General features: G+C 43.3%; 1 protein-coding gene across 1 annotated transcript in view; it reads right to left on the bottom strand.

The window, feature by feature from the left end:
• SETD5 (SET domain containing 5) overlaps positions 1 to 14,756 on the bottom strand; it is a 40,923-nt gene extending 26,167 nt beyond the window's left edge. Inside the window, exons 1-9 of the mRNA XM_010228660.2 lie at positions 14,583 to 14,756; positions 10,715 to 10,820; positions 9,817 to 10,028; positions 9,440 to 9,498; positions 8,848 to 9,035; positions 7,739 to 7,777; positions 5,430 to 5,672; positions 461 to 609; positions 18 to 135 (exon numbers count right to left, since the gene is read on the bottom strand). Coding sequence (XP_010226962.2) covers positions 18 to 135; positions 461 to 609; positions 5,430 to 5,672; positions 7,739 to 7,777; positions 8,848 to 9,035; positions 9,440 to 9,498; positions 9,817 to 10,028; positions 10,715 to 10,820; positions 14,583 to 14,653 — 1,185 coding nt within the window. The 5' untranslated portion in view covers positions 14,654 to 14,756. The remainder of the gene's footprint in view (positions 1 to 17; positions 136 to 460; positions 610 to 5,429; positions 5,673 to 7,738; positions 7,778 to 8,847; positions 9,036 to 9,439; positions 9,499 to 9,816; positions 10,029 to 10,714; positions 10,821 to 14,582) is intronic.
• Between the last annotated feature and the right edge of the window lie 212 nt (positions 14,757 to 14,968).

Here is a 14,968-nt window from a genome sequence, read left to right as displayed (position 1 = left end):
ACAAAGTGAGAATTTACCTCTGCATTTGGAGTGCAGGAACGCCTGATGAACCTGGCATCGTTACCAAAGGTGCGGGCATCAACACACATTTCAACACCATTGAACTTGGAGTAGAACAGCACAAATGGATATGGCCTGGAGAAGTAACAAAACATCTCAATTCCCAAATACCCAATCCCCACGGCATTTATAACAGGCACCCCTCATTTTACTGGAAACAGTGCTTCTATCAGTACTACTGCTCCGAAGCCTTACGCACTTTCATGATCACAGATTAACATATCTATTTAAGAAGGTTTTGGTCCATAAACAGAGCATCAAGCTGATGTTGTGCAATGGATTTCACATTTCTACAGATGGCACAGCCAACAAGAGCCCTGTCAGTGTGCTTTATCCCACAGAGACACTAGCCTCTCTGTGCCATGATGCTCTCACACTAGTCACTTCATAGTACTCTTACTTTTTGAAGAAATGCCCATTGACCTCGAATTGCTGTCGTAACATAACCTTCCCTCGATACTCAATTATGAGGGTATCTAGTGCCAAGTCTCTCGCTGCCCTCAGGATCTTCCGGTGCTTCTGAACCCGAGTCACCCTTCCCAGCTGCAGCTGTAACAAAAAACAGAGCACAATATGAGAACTTAGACCAACGGCCTAGGCCATTATTTTGTGAAGAGCATTTTCCTATATAAAAAGAAAAATTCATCTAGTAACACCTGGAAATTCTAGTCAGGTGAATATACTGCTTATTCTGTAACACTCCAGCAATTGCCAAAGACCTTGATAAAGTTTATTGAAAACCAAAGTAATATGCATTCCCTTCCTTTAACAGTAAGTTTCTAAAATCTAACAGACCAAGAATTTTAGTCTTGCAGCTTGGAGGCATAACCAGACCTGTCAGTTGCTGCTAGTAAGGAAATGCTTCCTCTACATCATTCACTGTCACACATTCAGAGGAAAAACACAAGCTTTTCCTTCTACAGAGGACAGTAAATTCTACTTAACAAGTGAAAGACTTCAGCTGTGGCTATCTAATGCCATCCACAATCTCCTATCTTCCTGATGAACTAATGCTGTGCATTTTCCTTTCTTTTAAATAAACATGAAGAAATATATTTTTCAGGTAACTATTGACAATTTCCTGGATCTTTGCCACGTTCAAATTCACAGACCCAACACAAGGGATTTTCACATCAACACGTGACAGTATGAAACCTCAACATGTTTTTAAGGACAGATATCCAAGGAAGAAGTGCTTTACAGAATAAGGGAGGGAAGGTTATAGGCACAAAGGCAGAGAAATCACTGCTCCCGTAAATAGGAAAAGTACTTTGTTTTTAACAAATCAAATGTCTCTGCAAGTGAAAATTAGGAAAATTTGGAAAATTATATGACGATGACCGACTGTCTTACCACAGAAGTGGTGTCTGCTCTTTCCTAAGCATGTTATTCTTATGGGGCAGATTCTGATATTTTTCCAGGGTGAAATTAGACAATAACAATCCAATAACAATCATCTTACCTACCTTAGAAGTCAAATATGCGGTTTTGTTAAAAGAAAGCTTCCAACTTTTCCTGATAAAACTCTTCTCTCCTTAGAAAAGACTACCGTGCAGTCTGCTCAGATAGATCAAAAACACACCTTAAGGAGGGGCTCAATCTGGACAACAGCACGATGATTTTCTAATCTCCCTCCTGAAAATAAAGCTAATGCCCTAAGACAGCACTCCATCCTGGAAGCCCAGTGAAAGCCTCCATACTGACTGTTCCAAGTTTTGAATTGCAGACTTTACTTTTCTCTTTTGTAACATTTTTACGTGTGCTCTGAACAAACCTCTTCTGGAGGAGGAATACTTTCATTGTTTTAAAATGATACACTGCAGTCCTTCGGATCAGCCAGTAAAGTAAGACCTATTTGTTGACTTTTCCCTCTCAGGTCCAGGATAAAAATAGCTTTATCAAAATATTCATTTGAAATCCATGCAGACGTGAGTAATAGTCGTGCTATTCCAGACCTCCTCTCAGAGCCGCATCCAATGCTACATCATGCCTACAGGGTACACTTGCAGCAACCATTTTCATACCGCTATGTCTTCAGACAATTGGAAAAAAACATGAATGTGCCTGTTAGAGACTGAAGAGCCTTGCAGAAAGTCGCTCATCTCCTGCCTCAGGAGCTCACAGGGCAGTGCCCAAGTCCACAGAAGCCCACTGAACTGGCACGAAAGGACTAAATTATTTCTGGGCTACGAAGCCACACTGCTAACCCTGATTTCTGGTCATTAACCCTATTGTGAGTGAACTCAAGGGTAACATGAGTTTACGTTGCCCAGGACTGAAGCAGTTTTCTCTGGACCAATTGTATTAAAAATCATTAAACATTAACCAATTGTAGTAGCAGGGGATAAACAGGTTGAACTAGATCTGGTAGCCTGTTGTGTTTGACAGGGAGAGATAAGAAGGAATAGCCGAAGTGACAATATAAATTAGAAATGTGGCACAGGTGTGAGAAATCAGAAACCTTATCCTAATTTCAGTAGGAGCATTTTATTTGTTTCTATACTATCATTTTTTTTCCTGTTATGATCAGTTTCTTATCTAAACTAAGCAGGGGGATTGGACCAGACGACCTCTAGTAGCCTCCTTCCAATCTAAATTATTTTGCCCTCGTGTCCTATTTCCTTAGTATCTTCCAGAGACGTGGGTTCACATCCAACAGTTCATCCTCACTTTTGGCTGAGGATTAACCTTTTATTGTATGTCAGTGTTTGTGATCATGCTCAAGAAACTGTCTCCAGCTCCATGAACAGGGGTCTAACCAGACAAGTCACCTAAGGGAAATGATTTCCACCCTGCCGTTTATTATAAGTTTTCCTCTAACTCTAGAAAGCAACTTTGGAAACACAAACAAGATAAGGTGGGGTGGTGGAAGGTGAAGAAAGCCCATAAAGGAATCTCTGCATTTGTAAAACTTCACAATTATCTGAGGTTGGTAGAACAGGAATGATCCGATAGCATTTCTGATAAGATCCTGGCTCAGCTTGTTTGCAGTTCTCTGAGTTTAGGAATATGAAGAGGATTAGCTGCCATGCTTTCATGTGCAAAATGAACAAATGATTTTATTCATGTCCTGGACCAGGGATTGCTGACTCCTCATCAAAGCTGTTCTGATATTTTTGCACAGCAATACCTGCATAATACTCACTGGCTTTATTTTGTAAAAGCACTTTTGCTTTTCACTTCAGAATGTGAAGTCAGTCAGGGTGTTGAGCTCAAGTCAGCAATTATCAGAGGCAACAGAGGGCAGCTACTAACCCTGCGTTTGGTTTGGTAATAACAGGCAGAAAAACACTCCACAGCTTTCAATTCGCCAAGCTGTTGCACGAGCAGGAACTAAGCTGATTTTATTGATGGCATTAAAGAACTTCAGGTTTTCACAAGTTTCCCCTTGTACCATTAGGACAGTTGAGAACTGGTTTATCCAAACATTCCAGTGATCAAAATCCCATACCCTGTATGAAGCTTCACAAACCCATCCTTCCCCTTCCCATGGTTTTGGGGAAGATTCTCTCCCTGCTTCTTAGGATTACAGGGCTGCACTTGTATCACTGCCTGCCCAAGCTGAATCAGTTGTGAAAATATGCAGGGCATATGACCTTTTTATTCCTTTCTCCTCCCCTCTAGAGTTTCCATAGCCAAATAGGGCAGATATGTTACCCATCCCCTGCATGTAATGGTTTTCTCTGCACTGACACCATTACTCTTCAAAAAAAACTTTTCTCTGATTTAGAGCAACCAGTTCCTTATCACCCAGAAAAAGAATTTTTATGTTCAGTAATGACACCTAGTTATATGGTGACTGGTGCAAAGTGGAAAATCTCCTCACTTCATGTAACAGAGATGAGATAGAAGGCAGAAAAATAGAAAGCACAGGATGAAAGACCACATACTGCCTGCAGGTCATTGCACATCTCCACTGGCTATCCTCTTCTCAACATTCCACAGCCATCTGCTGAGCAGAGGAAACAAGGATGTAGGGGCTGACAAGTGGCAGCCACCTGATACTTCCTCAATATCCAAGATGTGCTCCAAGGCCACCAAGCCTCTATTACACTTTCTCAACATGAGAAATGACAGACATCTCATGTATAGTGTCTTCTATAAGGATCTGCTGTTTTCTGTGAGGGTGAGGAAAGGAAACAGCATATATTTGTTTAGTTATTTCAGGGCTTTTCCTAAAACTCATGTTACAGAGGTAGAAGGTATAAAATCTAAATCTGGAAAAAAGAAAAAAAAACCTTCAGAGAGGCAGAAAATTTCTCCCTCCAGTATTTCCCCATGATTGTCCTATCTTAGAAGACTACTCATAACCAAGTAAAACTTTATCTCCAGAAGTGTTAGAGAGGGATATAAACAAAGATTTATTCCACAAACAGAGAGAATAGAGGAAGAGAACTGGGCCTGAAGTCTCCTTTCTGCATTCTCCTGATCAGCTCTGGGCTCTGCCTGGGGCTTCATCTCCGCGAGAGGCAAAAGTTAGCTGGGGCAACGAACTTCAGAGAGTGGCAAGAAAACTCCCATAAACAGGAACGATTCAAGCACAAACATTCACCTGATATTTAGGTTTCTGACTCTCTTCCCTTTCTACAAAAGAGGTGTCATACATGCTTTGGAGCCCATCATTTTGCAGTTTCACTTATCTCCACTGAAGGAATAACCCCTAGGCCGAAGTAAATGGGAAGGTTACTCTATTCAATAAGGCATGAACATGAAAGATCAACTGAGAAGAACAGTGCAAAGCACTGATGACACCATACAAACATATTCTTTTCCAGCTTGTCCTAGCCTACATGCCCAGCACAGAGCTGGCAAAATACCCATCACTGATCATCTCAGAAGAGAAAGAACTGAGACAGCTCCCATAAATATCAACTGTCATCCTGGAATAGCTGAAAATTCCCAGTTCAATTACTCGTACAAAACTCTGGAATAAGTTGAAAGGTTTCTTTAAAATGGCTTTGCATACAATAGGAGCTAGAAAGATAGAAAAAACTCAGTAGCAAATTTCCTATTTCCAGCAAGTGATAGATCTGGTTCTACCTCAAGCCATGTGGTAAAATAAAAAAATAAATTAAAATCCACATATGGTAAAACACCTGTGAATTGTATCACAGAAAGGCACAAAGATACAAAACACTCCCAGCTTAGCAACACAGATTTGGCTAAGTTCTCTCTGAACGTATACACATAGGTGGCCTCATGATATGGCACTGGTACCTCTTCTGTTTCTTTTCATATCAGACCTAACCTTACCAGTCTCTGGAACTTGAAATGATACCATGACCAGCCACGGCCTTTTTGCTCACCCAAACCTTATGCCTAGGAACCAGAGGCCTTGACAAACCCACTTCTGTCACATAGGTTCTTACCTGCATCTGGGACCCAATAACAGTATTATTGCAGGCCAGCTCCGTCTTGTTGATTGTGTCTAGCATGGCAGTTTTGCCCACGTATTCTTTATTAGAGTTTAGATGACGTTCCAACAGGTTCTGCACATCAGCACTGTACTGGTTAGTGAAGGCTTCTTCATACTGATCTGTCCAGAGTCGTATTCGATTCTCCCACCCTTCAGCTGTGTTTTCATCCAAGGCATGTGCTTCGGAAGGGGAATTCTGCACCAAATAGCAAAGGGTGAATGGCTAGCACACAACAGGGAAAATCTACCCACACCATTCTGAACGTGTGAATCTGCTAGAGAAAATGCTTCTTTCTTACAATCTAAGAAAGCGCTAATTACAAGGACACCATTTTCAGAACCTCCATTCTCTAGAATATTGCACAAAAGTGGTAATCATATTTATGGAGAACTCTGAGCAGGATGAAAACCTCTTACAAGCTAGTGCTTGGCACTGGTGAATACAAGAAAATTACAAGTTCTTATTTTTAAGTCTCTGTAGAAGCATGATTAAGTAGACTGAAAAAAAGCAAAGGAAAAGAACACAAAAAGGCAAGTAAACCTCATGCAGACTTGTCCAACGATTAACAGACTCATGTCCAGCAGAGTGATACCTGATACTGATTGTATCTGAATCTTGGCAGAGACTGATCCCAAAATACACAGCAGAATAGAAAGATTTTACAGTCTAGGGTCACAATAGGTGACAGATGAAAGCAGGAGACATTTCTCTGGGCTGTTCTGCATAGAGATACCCAAATGAAGGCACAGAAACAAGAGGAACCACGATGCAATTTCTTCCCCAGTCTTTAAAGACTGATCATTGTCCTCTCCTTACACCTCTTAACTACTGTTTGTTCCCATCTGCTATTCCTCACCATCTTATTTCCCTTCCAATCAAAAAAGACAGCAAAGGAAAATATTAACAAGAAGCACAAGAACATGGTTGACAAAAATGCAAAGCTAACTGCCTATGAAAGAACAAAAAAAGGCGGAAGAAAAACAAAAAAGACTTTAAACACACGATAAAGTATCTTTCCTTGGTTTGGAATATGGCAGCTGTGCCCACCACCAAGTACAGAATGGGACAGTCACAGCACTCCTGTCTTTTCTCTCTACCACTTATCGCATGCACTTACTCACTACATTATCTTTAATTGGAGTACTGCTTCTGTGTGTTTTGGTACCCGAACATACACAGGAGTTCTGATCCTGACAAAATTCTGGGAAAATGCACATTAGTTGTACATGGAAATGGAATGGGCAGATGAAAAGCAGCCTGAGCAAGGCACAAGCATAGGATAATACTGAGCAGGTTAAAATTGCAAGTCCTAAGTACTGTAAAGAAGTAAAAATCTGACAATCTCATTTTGTAAGGAAAGGAAAAAGGGTGCTAAAAACAGTTTTAAACACCATTGATAACTTGGTAAGTGATTCAAGACATATAACAGAAGATATTCCAGAGGTCAACAACTTAACAAGTTTCATAAAAGACAAAAATATGCGCAGCAGACATTTTAGTGACAATAACTGAAGAACAATCATTTTCATTATATATATTAGAAGCATAAGAGTTTTCAGGCATCTTTACCCTCTCAAAGCACTTAGTTACTACGGAGGCAAAAGCATGCAAACACACCACAGAATGGTCCCATTTCCACCAAACCACCTGGCTACAATCCTCAGGCCAGATGGAACAGACTGAACCTTAAGGCAACTTTTATGTTTCTAGGACATATTTAGCTCCAAAATTAAGCCCCCCTTTTTGTCAAGTCTTTCTGGCAGACACATCTGCCAATACTGTAAAAAGTCAGAAATAAATACATCCTTTAACTCATGCCTGGTAAGAGCATGTGGAGAGCGACAGAGCAATGTTAGGGACTCCAGCAACAAATTTGTGCTGTCTCAGATGTCCAAGCTCCAAGTATCTTTGATGGAAGTGATGACTGGCCCCACGAGAGAGCAGCCACAACTCGTTCTGCACTCTCAGACCAAACACCCCACTCTTAGCTATCAAGAATCAGTCTCATCTCTTGAAACAGGATGACTCTGCCTTGCAGAATTGATGAGCTATCCAAAGTTAAAGCAAGTTCAGGGGTAATTCTTGTGCTACCCTTTTGAACAACAGTACATGATAAGGGGTCAATTCTTGGTTGACCCCTGGGGGTAATTCTAAGGCAGGTACTACAACTGGATTCTCCATCAAGCCAAGAGAGAAAGAAAACAATAGAAAAAAAAACAAAATATACCACACAACACGGAGGTTTTTTCAGTTACACTCACCTTCATCCTCAGAGACTTTCGTGAACCCTCTCGAAAGGCCTGTCCCCAGAATATGGAAGAGAGAAAGGAGAGAAAAAAAAAAAAAGAGTTATATAACCTCTACTCAGAATTAAGAGCCCCACTGAATCTTACCCCAACAGATTAACTCTTAACAACTCTTAAAAACAGGGAGACCTGAACGAGAACCAATAGACTTGAACAAGAAGACTCCACAATGCAGATGCAGTGGAAGCTGCAAGAGTCTGACAGGCAGGATTTCCAAATCAAGAAAGCCTGCCTAAGAAAGCCATGCTGTTTATAAAGTCTCAAAATCAACATCATAACTCATACAACTAACCCCACTTGATAAAAGAAATGGCCAGAACTGAACTTAGCTGGTTCACAGAAAAAGAAAAAAAAAAAGGTGGTGGTGGTGGTGAAAAGAACAAAACCCCCAAAACACAAGTACATTGAAGAGCTCACATGCTTCCTGTCCCCAGTCTTTTATTTAACCGACACAAATCCCTGTGCCTACTAGAGGAACTTTGAGAGAAGCTTAACCCTCAGGAAAAATCACAGTAAAGCTAGCAGATGACAGAAAAGAACCAGCTGCTCCCACCTGCATTCCAACACAAGCAATCCAAAATCATTCCAGTCCCCAAGTCCTTAAAATCAAGATAGTAGAGTCATCCTCAGCTGTCCACCACTACCTGTATAATTCTCCATACAGCTATGAGCTCCTTCATTGAGTAACAGCACCAAGAAACACTGCTGCCAGATCCCTAGTTTAATCCACTAAGAACTGCCCTGTTCCATTCATATTTCACTCTTTACAAAGATTCTCCTTTGCCATAATCAGCTAGAATCCAAGAGCTATTGCCCCAAATCCTAATGCAGCAGAAGGGAGAAGATAAGTGAGAGTCAAAGTCCCCAAGCATAAATGAACAGTGCTGAAAAAGCGTGCAGTACTAGACAGGTATGCATAAAGTTACAGCTATAAGCTCTAACAGTCCACAAAAAGCACAAAGCCTTCTTGCCTATTACCAAAAAAGTCCTCTGGGGCCATCCCATTCTCAATACTCCGCATACCCTTTGACCGAACTGCGGCAACATCGTCTCATTTCACTTACCTTGATTTTTTTGGCCTTTGGAGCAGTGCGAGTTTTTTCTGTACTTCTCTTCCTCTTCTTAGGTTTGCTTCTACGGACACGGTTGACAGTCAGAGTGATGCTTGTAGGGGTGTGCTGTGTGGCTGTGTACAGCACCGTAGAGGGAGATAGTTCTTCATCCCAGCTCTCAGTTGCACTGCTGTCCCCACCTGCAGACAGGAGTGTTTCATTAGCAACTTCGTTCTCTATCCCATCGAGAACCGCTCACTCCTGCGTCCATTTTCATCAAGATAACTTGATGGGTCTGCATAGCTCTCCCCGGAGAAAATTCCACCACCTTAGTTTTCCCTCCCAAAGCGGGACCAGGTCTCCTAAAGTTCTGGTTTCTCACTGAATAGCACTGATACATATTTCACTTTTCTGTTCACAAGGTAACCTGCTCACCCTCAGAGACGATTGGGGTGAGGGGGAAGGAAGAGTGAAAATCCCAATGGTTGAAAGGAAAAGAGCATTAGAGGGCACCGATCACAACAGGATGATCAGAGCAGCCAAAAGACAGCAAGGCCTTACAAAAAGAAAATCACCATTGTCAGAATTGCAACTTCAGGCTCACCTGACACGTTGTCCTGCTTCCGGCGGCGGAGTCTGATCACCTTCCCCCTGCTCATTCCTCTGCCAAACGAGAATGCACAATTGAAGCTGGTTTGTAGGAGTAAAGTCACTTGAAATTCAACAGGATGTCACAAGATGCGTGCCCTCAGTGGGGCCCAGGATGATAAGAACATCGATTTAACATCCTCATCTCCACTCCTGGTGCCACCAACACTTGTCAGGCTGACAACGCAAAGGAGGAGGGTCAATACTAGGTAAAACACTGGAAAGAACGCTCCAGTTAGCAAAAGGAAGTCCATCCCACAGCCCAAATGTGACAGTTCTGCATTAGAAGTCAACACAAGGAGCAGTCTGGATCTGCACTGCACCAAAACTGACCTGCACTTTTCACACTTGAGGAGGAAACCATCTTGGGAGACACTGCAGTGGCACCAAGTGGGAATTGATTCTCCTTCTGAGGAGCTCTCGCTGTCCCCGGAGTTCTCCTCATCGGGTGAGTGCAGGCCATTCAGTTCTGCACGAGGTATAATGGTCTGGACAGGAGGAGAGGCAGGCGGTGTTGGAGGAGGAGGGGCTCCATAATTATGATCCTGAAATGAGTATTTGCAGCACTACTTTTAACATGGAGATAAGATGCCTAGAAACAGAAGCCCCAAATCCACAGCTCCCAGGTTATTCTTAAGCAACCAGTACTAAACAATGGTCTGAATTCCTGAATCTACCACAAAGGTAAAGCAAGTCTGAGACATGTAGATGGATCTCCTCTGCATCAGTGAATTAAATTCAAAACTTAGGAAAGCGACTGGACTAATGTCAATGTTAACTCTTAAAATCCCAATCATCTGAGATGATCTGCCATCCATCCCATAGTTTCAAACCATGCTCTGACTCTCCCTGACTTTTCCCTCATTTCTCATAGTTAAAAGTTACCAATACGAAAAATCTATGCAGCTGAAACTAGTATAAACAGTGAACAATAAATCAAACGGGGCATAAAAATACCATCAGAAAAATGTTACATATTCATTCCTCATTCATATACTTCATTGAGTTAAAAATCTATCACCTAGAACACTGATAAAGCTTGCTATAGAGCACACAAGGGGTCACAAATAATAAACACACAAGATACAACATGTATGGCACAACTCAACCACATGTATTCCCTAATAAGCAAGCCAATAAAAACTCCTGAGGTGTAATGAGGAAGGAACTATGGCACAAGGAAACGAGCAGAGCAAACAATAGAGCTGATCACTGCAGAGAGAGTACTCACTGCGTAAGGCAGCCCGCGATAGCTGTGTTTCTGGGTGGCCCCATAGCCGTGGCTGGAGTACACATTCTTCTCACTGACAGCTGGACTAGCTTCCACAGACTCTGGGCTGCAGAAAGGGCCAGAAGTAAAACCCATCAATATAGCATCTTCCATTGCCAATATTTCACTGCTCCTTCCTATCGACATATAAGCTCAAAATGAACAAACTTCATGAAATCGAGGTGTATTAGGCACTTCACCAGGATCATATGTGCAGAAGTTGGACAGACAGAACGAACCTACTTTCAACAGCGGACAAGCAACTGAGGAAGGGCCACCCTGGATAACTCCTCTTACATTCCACTGGGTCTCAATCTGAGAAGTTAGAAAAGGGTAAGAACCAAGAAACAAACCCAGGTTCACTATGGCTGTGGAAGTTGAGTATAATTTAGCATTCACATCTGAATTCAGCCAGCTTAATCTTGAGCCCGCTGGACAGAATACACTACTGCCATGTTATTTCCACAACAGCTCTTTTCAGAAAGCAGCTAAGCAGCTTTCCTGCATCTGTGCCTGTTTCCCTCTCTCAGAGACTAATTGTTAGCCAAGACCAATGTCCTGTGATAACGTCTGCAGCTTTGCTCACAACAACTAGCAGGAATTGGAGATTCCTGTTACAAAGAGCAAACGAAACTCATGACGTGGACGTAGCGGCCAGAGACAATTCAGGTTTGCTCTGATTTCTAAAGGCAACCTAGTGTGCAACGCACCGAATAGACAGATTTGTTGCCGATGAGGTACAATGCACTCTTCCACCACACGGTGGTGAATAAATCCAGCCCGAAATGAAAGGTATATCTATAAGCAGAAGGCTGCAGAAACCCTACTCAGAGAAGGGACAGCTGCAATTCAGTGCAGGGAATAGTAGTGAGACTATGGATAAAGCACTAGCAGAGAAACACATTCTACTAAGAGCTCCCCACAGGCAGCTGGAAGTCAGCTCACTTCTGCACATACAGAAATAGGGCCCGTCTCTGAATACGGGAAAGCGTTACCGAGCCAAGTCCACAGCTGAAGTCTTCATCAAAATTACAGCATGGAGCTGAACAAGAAGGAAAAACACAGGAAAGGAGAACTTTACCTTGGACTTCTCCTTCTCTGCTGAGATCTTGCAGGAGTCTTGGGGGGTCCTACATTGCCAGTGTGACGGGGCAGAGCTCCAGAGCACTAATGCCCAACCGTCATGTGTGGGGCAGCGTTTGGGCACCACCCAAGAAAACTAACCTCTGTGCCCTTTGGACTTCCTCTTCGGCGCTTGAAATCTCTGCTGCACTGGAGTTTGCCCCACCCTGCCACTGAACATGACCTACGCTAGCACACTAACTTTCCAAGGCGCTGGCTTACTTTGGGGCAAGGTGGTCATGAAGGACCAAGAACGTATCGCACAAAGAACTGCAGAAACTAGCAGGTCTTTAATCCACTGAAATCTCACATCCGAAGTTCAGAATTTAGGCGGATGGCATCATAAATCCAGCTGGTTTTCAATGCGAGTAAAGTCAACTAAGTCGTTAAGAGAAGAAGATACGGGTGGCGATCCCTCCCAAAGGATGCATTTCTTAACAAAGATATTGCACGGAGCTTGCCATATAATCCAGTCTTGCCGTATCTTCATAACAGTCCTTTTGGATTTCTAGATTGGTACAGAGTTATATCCATTTTGGTTTAATCTTATTTTCAGAAGCAACACTAGAAAGAAAAGAGCCCGAACGGCCTAAGCTGCAGGTCTGTCCTCTGCCCAGGATCCTAACAACAGTAAAGCCAGACTAGTAGCAATGTTGCCGTAAGTACCAACAATAAAACTTCAAGACTGTTGGTGCAACAGTGTCCAGGGGCAACAACGCTGGGGGCCCACGTTTCCTTACCAGCACAGAAAAGACTGCAACTCTGCAAAGAACTTCAGTATCTTCCAAAATGCAGAGCCAGATTAACATGGCAAAGCTATTCTGCAGCCCCCAGAGCACCCTTAGAGACCATAAAACACACATCCTACAGCATTTTTCAGCTCCTCTATGCATCAGAATGCAAGGGAGGATGTTAAAGCTCAGCCTGAAGAGAGGCCAAGTTAGTTTCCCATGTACCTTTCCACTACCTTACTGATAAATCTCTTTGAAATCAATGCCTTATGACAGCCAAGGAACTTAGATACCAGATCACGCATCGGACTTGCAGAATTTCAAGGGACAAGTGGAGGACAGCCTTAACTTTGAACGTGCTCATGAAGGATAGTCCAGCAGTGAAGGAACATTGCAACACTGGAAAGCCAGGAAATAAAGTCCTGGCTTTCCCAATTTTTAGAAAATGGATAGGCCAATTCAGAAATCCTCAAAAAGCCATTTTAGAAAGTACTCCAGCCTAGCCTCAAGTTAGACCTATGTATGTCTTAAAAATGATGCATTTCTTAAAACCAAGGAAAAGACAGCTTTTCAGAAGGTTTATAGACAGTCTTTTTGATATTTAAATGTAACAACTGATAATGTGTAGATACATCTGTCTCCTCTCTCTCATGCTCTACTGTGAAGACAAAGCACATTGAACATAAACAACCTTTTACCGCTCTTTTTCTTGTCAGAAATAGCTTACAGACTCAACTTCCAGGAGTTTAAGAGTGCTGGGGTGGGAAAGCATGATGAGAAGAAATATTGAATGTTAAACCTTGAAAAGTAAACAACCAGATAAGTCACTGATCAGCAGTGATTTATTAGACTGACTCCTCTCAAAAATGACACACACACAAAAAAAACAACAGACTTTAGGATAGAATGAAGCTTCACAAAGTGAAAAGGATGCCTAGAACGGGGTCAATGGGAAGACAAGCAGAAAGAAGCATTAGGAAGCCTTGCAGAGAGTCTGACTGTGTAGAATCAGGGCAAGATGAAAGGGAAAAGCAACGATTCACACCCTAATCCATTGCTCTTATAGGCTCAAAATTAGCATTCTTTCTTCTACACTGATCAAACTGATATGCAGGGCTCTGCATAGGAGGTACCTTAAAATTTTACACAGGAAACCCTCCTCCCCAAGTATGTTTTTTCAAAAACATGGGACAGTCCATACTCCAAAGACGGATGCAGGAAAGCAGGAGGCAGAAGCACAAAGAAATCACTTCAGCCCTTTTTGCCCCCAACAAAAACACACTCCTGGGCTGACACCATTTTACAAGGGTTTAAAGATCACAAAGTAGCATTTTTTGGATTTGAAACATCATCTGACTCCTACCAGGTAAAGTCTCTTAAAGGAAATGGTAAGTGTCCCCCCAGCAAGCTACAGCACCATGGTGACAATCGTGCGAAAAGGGCACCCGTGACAAGGACCCTGAAGGACTGTCCCACAAGGCACCCTTCTTGGAACCTGCTCAAGGGGCAGGAACAACAGAGGCTGACGTACGTGTCTAGCCACCTCCAAGTTGGTGCAGGAGTCAATCATGGCACTGAGTCTGAGCTAAGCGCTGCTGCATGGGAGGCTCAGCACACTGATCCTGCAGAGAAGTGCTCTGGAAAAGGAGCTGGCTTGTATCTAGCCAGCTTCAAACATGGGTCCAGAAAAAGCACAACTGTCTGCACTCAATGCAGACAGATTTGTCAAGCTCCTATAAATCAGAGCTAAGCGCTTCACATTTCTGGAATTCCCCTTTTGCCCGTCTCCTGTCTCAAACTTACCAATTTCCGTAACACTGCATTTATGAGGCATTCAGCGCCTGTCTCTGCAGCCATCCCTCACAGCCCGCGGGCCAGCACACCCTCTCTGCGGAGCGGACCAGCGCATGCCCCGACCCTGCAGCCGCACTCGGACGCCCTCCCCTCCTCCTCCTCCTCCTCGGGGCAGCACTCACTCCGATCCTGCAGCCATGTCGGAGTAGGACGTATCTGGTGTGGTGACTCCCAGAGGGATTGCAATGCTCATGACGCCCGTCGGGGATCACGGAGTCCAGAGGGCAGCGACTGGCCGCTCCGAGGGCGGAGAGGAGCCGCAGAGCCTCGGCCAACACGTCACGGACATGGGGAAACCTACCGGGGGAGAAACAAAGCATTGCATCTTTGTAAGAGCACGAGGCCTCCTCGGTACACCCCGAAGGCGGCGGCAAGCAGAAGATGAACAGAAACAGACTTCCAGACAGTGTCACACTGCACCGTTTTTACTTCATTTTCCTCTCTGGGGCCGAGGAAGGAGGGAGACAGCAGCTCCTTGAGGGTCTGCCACGGAACATGGCACAGCCAT

The sequence above is a fragment of the Tinamus guttatus genome, unplaced genomic scaffold, assembly GCF_059628265.1.
Source record: "Tinamus guttatus ecotype Peru unplaced genomic scaffold, ASM5962826v1 Tinamus_guttatus_pri_ptg000307l, whole genome shotgun sequence".
NCBI classification, from domain to species: domain Eukaryota; kingdom Metazoa; phylum Chordata; class Aves; order Tinamiformes; family Tinamidae; genus Tinamus; species Tinamus guttatus.
This window is presented reverse-complemented; position numbering and strand designations above follow the sequence as displayed.